This window comes from Anneissia japonica, unplaced genomic scaffold, assembly GCF_011630105.1.
Source record: "Anneissia japonica isolate Jap-2015-1 unplaced genomic scaffold, ASM1163010v1 scaffold287833_len2544123_cov190, whole genome shotgun sequence".
NCBI classification, from domain to species: domain Eukaryota; kingdom Metazoa; phylum Echinodermata; class Crinoidea; order Comatulida; family Comatulidae; genus Anneissia; species Anneissia japonica.
In genome coordinates, this window is record NW_022757233.1 from 1,663,012 (window position 1) to 1,670,376 (window position 7,365).

The 7,365-nt window shown below is 34.6% G+C and overlaps 1 protein-coding gene across 1 annotated transcript in view; it reads right to left on the reverse strand.

Annotated features, from left to right (window-relative positions):
• Nucleotides 1–1,349: 1,349 nt before the first annotated feature.
• The window catches only part of LOC117124614 (mitofusin-2-like), a 15,456-nt gene continuing 9,440 nt past the window's right edge, over nucleotides 1,350–7,365 (reverse strand). Inside the window, exons 10-15 of the mRNA XM_033270911.1 lie at nucleotides 6,940–7,042; nucleotides 5,890–6,110; nucleotides 5,361–5,504; nucleotides 4,952–5,148; nucleotides 3,900–4,034; nucleotides 1,350–3,392 (exon numbers count right to left, since the gene is read on the reverse strand). Of these exons, the coding sequence (XP_033126802.1) occupies nucleotides 3,323–3,392; nucleotides 3,900–4,034; nucleotides 4,952–5,148; nucleotides 5,361–5,504; nucleotides 5,890–6,110; nucleotides 6,940–7,042 (870 nt within the window). The 3' untranslated portion in view covers nucleotides 1,350–3,322. The remainder of the gene's footprint in view (nucleotides 3,393–3,899; nucleotides 4,035–4,951; nucleotides 5,149–5,360; nucleotides 5,505–5,889; nucleotides 6,111–6,939; nucleotides 7,043–7,365) is intronic.

Consider the following 7,365-nt stretch of genomic DNA (forward strand, 5'->3'; position numbering starts at 1 on the left):
GTGCTAAAGCGTTGAGGCTGGATATAGGTCTGTCCTTGGACTAGCGCAGCACGTTGATCGTATAGGAAACAGCAGAGTGCATCTCAACATAGGCCTAATTCAAGCGCTCTCTTTGTATCAATTTATTGTGAGCCTGTAGGGGTCTGAGAGCGCCTGACGCCATAGATTGTCGGCTTCCATTCCGCCTGAATGCATTGCCTGTTTGGCTGTTCGTCTGCAGGGAATGCCGCTTATTGTTGTCTACGTTTGCATATGAAATTTGAAAATAAATGTATTTAATTTGATCAACGATATAGGTATTCTGGTTGAGCGAGCGCTTCATTGGTTGCTGTGCAACGACGTGCGAGGTCCAAGGTTACGAAGTAAGGGCAGAAGGCAACTTGTCATGTTTTTCTCACAGTTATCACACTCGTGTGAACATAGACTATGGAAGCAAAATAACATTTGTTTTGCCCTTTATAATAAAAATAATATGCGGATTATGAATGTGGGAATTCGCCAAAAAGCTAGTGAACACTAAATAAACACAATTAAGATTAATTATATTGATAATTATTAATGAATTATTATTGGACCTATAAGTAAAATATTAATAGACACGATTTATAGAAATGTAATTATTATTATAGTATTTTTTATTCATAATTAAATACAGCACTGTGAAAAAAAGTATTCATTTTGCGCTATATAATATGTTAAACAACATTTTCAACAGGAAACATGGGTAAATGTAAATAATGTATTAATTTGGGACGGTTTTCTCTAAAAAGTGAAATATTTTATTTAATCGTTGTTAGTTAATCTTAGTCTTATTTCCCACACGATCAAGCTCAATGAACACGATTCAATGAACAAATTTTTATAATTGCTTGTTTTTAATTGGTCAATGGAAAAAGAAACTTTTAATATTATTAATGCAAGAATGGGTTTGATATTCAATGTTCCTGAAGGGGGCGCTATAGTTGTAGCGAAAAGTTCTTCCAGATGTACAGAGAATAACAACAGTATAGCAGCTTGGTGTTATATCTGTGAAGTATCTAAGGGAATTGAGATCGAGGGTAAATAACATGCCTTAACATATTTGTGCACTCACTCTCTGGACATTTTCTAAGCAATTATCACTTAAATACCACCTCAATGGCCAGCTACACAACCCTGACCACCCCCTACCCTACCTTTCAATGCTAGTAGTAGTAGTAGATAGGCCACTCATCATTATCACACGTTTATTGAATGAACGAAAACGAGGAATTTAATCTTTAAAGAGTAATTGGGATCCTGATAGAATTTTCCCCAGAAATTTCAAAGTTAAGCAACCAATAGTAATACATTAATCACATACACAAGAATAATGATCTTTACAATATGACTTTATTAGCTTTTTTCCCAAGCATTTGTGGCAAGTGAACAGCAAGACAGAACATATGGATTCATCTTGAAACAATTCAACATTCAGAATTAGACTAAAACCTTTAAAGCGCTCTTCTTCTTTCTTATTAGCATCAGTTGATATATTTTTTTTATGACCTACAGTATTATACTATACACTTTTAAAATGGATGATGAATTCTAAATAATACGTAATACGATATCAACCCTAATAATAACAAAAATAACAAAATATAATAATAATAGAAATAATATTATTATTATTATTGGAGTCCCAAATCTCACACAAGTCACCAAAGCCAGGCACTCTCTGCGCCATGCGACGGTCGTATAACCGAATCCAACTCCGCTCCCTGTGACCGATTAACGACACAACGCCGTCTGCTGATTGTCAGCAGCAGTCTGAACGGATCATCATTAAAAACGATCCGTTGTGCGCACATCGTCTCGCTGCATTCTTCATAGAATCGTGTTGGCCAACGAACGTCGTGCGCAGTGAGTGACTGGCTTAAGTCTCTCAGAAATCGAGATTGACTCCCACAGCCTGGCCTGGCCTAGCCTGGCCTGGCACTCCAACTTCCAGGAGATCTGGTTAAACGAGCCTTAAACACATCTAATTTTGCTGTGTGTGGTGATACCCATCGGCACTGACTTCAGTGAGAAAACTGATAATACAGTAGTAAAAACATGCAAACATCATAAATTTGCCGAGTTGGGTAGTTTCTGGGATGACTTGCTGTAGACTTGGTACCCCTGAGTTTTTCTCAATATAAGCATTGTACATTGCATTCTAAATTGATAGTTCTTCACGCTTTGAAATTTACAGTCAATCACATCACTTCTGATGACAAGATTTAATATTTAATTGGCCAATTGACTGTTTCCTGCTAAGCTATTTCATCTAGTGTGACATATGGTATGAGGACTTGGTGTAGCAAGGCAAAAATATGTTTATTATGACCCAGTTAATTTATACACTAGAATCACAAATAAGTCCTCAAGATATATACATTTTGACCACTATTCCAGAGCAACATATCACTACAAACATATCACAACACACATATATTGCACTCTAAACATTAAAAAAATGAACAAAGTTAATACTTAAATCAACTGAAAATGTTATAATATAAACTTCATTATTATTCATTGAATAATCAGCACCTCGGATAACAGCTCCTCTACATATTCAATATCATTCTTACCTCATACTTATACATTCATGAGTATGTTAAACAATTCAGAATAGATTGGCAAGCAATTTATGTTTTAACTTTTAATGTATATTCCTTATGCGTTTTTTGGATTTTTTTTTTGTAAATGTATATTTTAAAATTCTGCACAGTGCCTGTGATCATTTTAAGTGGATATTGTTTTGCGCTTTATTAAATAAAGTTATTATTATTTATTATTATTATTTTAAAATCCTAACTTATTCTCTAGAAATAATTTTGGATTATTTAAAGAAAAATTAAGGATTTGGTTGCAAGAAATTAAACTTTACATCAAACATAAATTTCAGTTGTTTGCATTCTTAAACAAATTGATTGATGGTGTAATAAAATGTCAGTACACTGAGAGAGTATATTAAATTACACTATATAGACTTCTAAATCTTAACACAATTTTAACTGGATTAAGATTACGGGTTTTTTATTTTTGACTCCAATCAAAATTGGATTCATAGTATTACCCACCAAAAAATGTATTAAGTTGTATAATGTTAGCTCATTATAAAACAATTTGACAAAATAAAACACTGACGCTTCTTTAAAAATTATTCTCTATCCTTATTTTTCTGACTTCCAATATATTTTATCCAATACATTCTTACAACAAATTATCTTCAGAAATCCATACCTATATTTACTGTTTGTATATATAAGATATTTTCCACAAGAAGTTCAACTGAATAGACTTGATAGGTTTTTTAGTCTCCGTTTCCAAGATATTGACGAATGAATCGTGTCAATTCACTCTCCAACCAGTTTGCACGATTCCTTGAAGAAACAAAATTACATTTACAAAAATTTAGCCATAATTTTGAGTGATCTTAAATCCATCAGGTCTCTTTCCTACTAAAATATTACAGCAGTGGCAATGGGGTAGGGGGTGCCAGCGAGGGGCCATGGCCTCTCTCAACTCAGGGAGAAAAAAAAAATTGTCTGGGAAAAAACCTTTTTAAATTTATTTTTTAAATAATACTAGACTCTAAAAACAAATATGCCTTGGAAACCATTAAATTTTTATAGTTTTTGGGGGTTCGCTCTGTGGACTACTTCTGAGACATTTTGAGCAATGCCGGACCACAGCCATCTACATCCTCGTCAGGGACGTCAGACCCAGACAAATTTTGGCACCACCCATGGAATATTATTGAATCATTATTGGATAATCCCTTTATTACATCATAATTTTTAATTCAACAGTTACATGCCCATAAACAGGGGAATTTCTGACAATAGATCCACTATTAATAAATACAGAGTTATGCTTCATTTATTTACCTGAGTAACTTGGAGTCATTCATGAGTTTTTCTAGTTTGTTTTTCTCAGCATCGAGGATGACAATCTCTTTATTCAATTCTTCCTTTGCTGTATCTACTTCCTGGCACAACCTAGCAAATGTTGTTGATAACTCCCTAATAAAAAAAACATATCAACATGTTAATACTGTAACCACAATGTCATTACATTTTTATACCCTATGGCATATCAAACAGATATTACTATTTATGTGATATACTGTACCCACAACATGTAACATGACATTATCATGGCGATAAGGTCATATCAAATTTGGCACATAACAACATTATTAAGTTTTGTTTTTTTGTTGGTTTTGACAATTCCCTAATAAATAAATACACCATAAATATGATATACTACACGAACATTGTGTAATATATCACCATGCACATATATGGTCAAATCACACATACTGTTTGGGGAGGGAAGAAGGGTACTTAGAATATTGTTTCTAAAAATAAGGGGTTAAGTTTTGTTCAGTTTGTGGGGAGGGAGGAAGGGTTAATTTAAACTGTTTTGAGTTTGTTTTAAGTTTTAGTTGTTCTTGTAATTTGATGTATATGGTAATCATTTGTCTTTAAGTTTTGTGTTTCGGATACACCTTTGTGTTTCAAAGTGAGCCATTGATGTAAAAGTGCAAGTTCAAATAAATATTATTATTATTATCATTATCATTATTATTATTATTATCATTATCATTATTATTATTATTATTATTATTATTATTATTATTATTATTATTATGGTCACATAAAACTTCATAGTGTGAACAGAGCTTTAAACAAAATAATTGAGTACAATTCCAGCCAGGCACATGCTGCTCCGATGGTGATTGGCTGACAGGATTCCATGGAGAAGGCAATGGATAATTTCTAGTGATGGTCTGCTCAAAATGGCACTAGCAAATAAGACGATGCAGTGTGACATCGAGTGCTTACAAAGAGCAGAGGCAGATTTCTCATCCCAGTGTGTGCCCGGGTTAGTGCTACTGGTCATGCATTACATATTTCAAAATTGCTGCAGTTCTTACTGTTGTATTTGGTGACTGCAGTTTGCGCTAGTGAAGTTGACAACCAGCTGAAGTTTTTCTGCCGAATATTCAACAAATTGTCTCTTGAATGTACGTTCTTTGGCTTTGTTTGTCCATGTCAGTCTTTCATAAAGATAGATTCCGCCATACATTCCAGCAGCCACTGCTAGAACCCGCCAACCAACTGATTTCCATACCTTGAATTAAAAGAGATTTTAAGAATATACAGGGATTATATAATATCACATTATATAATTTAAATACTGTAACTGTTAATAACTTTGGTATGGAGAAACTACTTTATTATGCATACCATCATTAACACAATATACTGTTTATTATTACTGGATTTAAAAAATAAAATATAGATATAATTATCATATTAATATTTGTGATTGGTAAAACTTACAATTCCTCCTACGAATATTAATCCAACTGATGTACGCGAGTACAGTGAAGCTAATCCCGAAACCATGGCAACTGCAACATCCTCATCAGTTGAAGACTGTCTGCTGCCTGTATCTGGTCCTGGTGGTGGCAACTGTCTTGGAATCTTGTAAGAAAACATAAAAACAAACCATTTAAAATTACCATTCAACATATTTTAAACATTTTGTTAGTAGTAGTGGAGCTAGTAATTTTGTGGTTAAGATGCTTGCCTTCCAAGTCCACAGTACTGGGTTCAAATAATTTTAAAAATCAGGACTTTTCTCAGGGAAAAAATCCAGCATCTCCATTCCTAAAGCCTCATATAAGACTTACTTTGTAAATCATACTGGGTCCTATGAAAGAACAGTAGATTACTACTGAACAGAGCTTGGGTTGAATTAATATTAGTTTTTGTACTTTTTTTGGCAAGCAACATTTATTTTGGTCACCAATTTTGTAACGTGCCATTAACATAATTTGTGCTGGTCTAATACATCAGATTTACTCACAAACGATGTGAATCCTGTTAGAGCTGCTCTGGTCCCTTTAGGACCTAAAAACTTATTCATCATAGCAGTCAGTCCAAGTGAAAACTGAAATTGAATATTTTCTTGGAAATCTGCACACAGATGACGGCAATCAAGACGATAACTCAGATCAAAATCACGACGGAATATCAGATTGGTGATCTGACTTTGACGTTCTTCAGGGAGAAGCGCTGACATGTGTTCTGAGTAAATTGATTGAATATAAAAAAAGCGGTTACATGTATGAGTCATGGGTTTAAAAAGGATAATGCAGACACACTTCCCTCCCCTCCCCTGACCCTCTCCCCACAAAAAAGGGATCCAGAAATGCCCGAAAGTGGGGGCTGGAAGTGGGGAAGATCAAGTCAAAACTACCGTAGGGGGTCCAGGGGCATGCCAGCGCGATTGTTTTTTGTTTTCTAGACGCCCAAAAATATACTCTGAGGCGTTTTGGGTGATCAATTATTTCTTTCTTTTTTTTTTTTTTAACTTTTCAAAAGGGCCGGCCTGGTCCCCTCTAAATCTGCCCCTGCAGTAATACACTATGAAACAACCCCTTTGTACTGTGTTCTTTAACAATAATAATAACAACAGTATAATTTATATAGCGCTTTACACCAGAGTCTCAAAGCACTCAAAGTTTGGACTAGCTCCTACATTAACTTTCTTCTCCCCTAAGGGTCTCTTTGTCTGAGCTACCCAGTCAACCGGTACCAGCTACTCTCGTCTGTCCACAACAGGGGATGTATAGACAAGTGCATCGGGGTAACCACCTACTCACCTCGAAAAGCTGTACTGTGTACTGGACTTTTTAAAGTGCACATGTACTATAACCTGTACTTTACAGAGAAGAGCAGTTTGATGGAATAAAACCAGGGACACAAAGATATCTTTGGTTCAGCCCAAAAACATTGGTTCCCATCAGTTGTAACCAAACTAAACCATTCAAGTAATAAATAATCAGTTCTACTGGCTTAAAACTAACATTATAATTAGTAGATCAAAATATAGTTTATAAAGAAAGAGGTATACCGGTCATTTGTGTCTGAGTTTGCTCAATGGACTGTAGGACCGATGAAGAGCATCGAGCATCCAAGTTTCTTCCTAGGCCTTCCTCTAAAAACTTCTGCAACTCCTACAGATAAGCAAGGACATTGGATATAATAAGCATTAAAAGCTCTTTCATATATGGCTAGAGATACACGAAGTTCTTGCAGACCTTGGTTCAAGACACTTGAACTTGAGTCTGATCACTCAGCACCTAAATTTACTCTCACATTGAGTAAATAAGGTTAAAAGGAAAATATTTGTATTTGTTTGTATCCATTACTTGATGGTTGGATGTACTGCTGAGTTTCTCTAGAAGCCAAGCCAGTACATCTTATTTCTATCTTAAAAAGTTAAAAAAAATGTAATTAATGTATTTTATCTTACATAGATATGTGTATAGATATATAT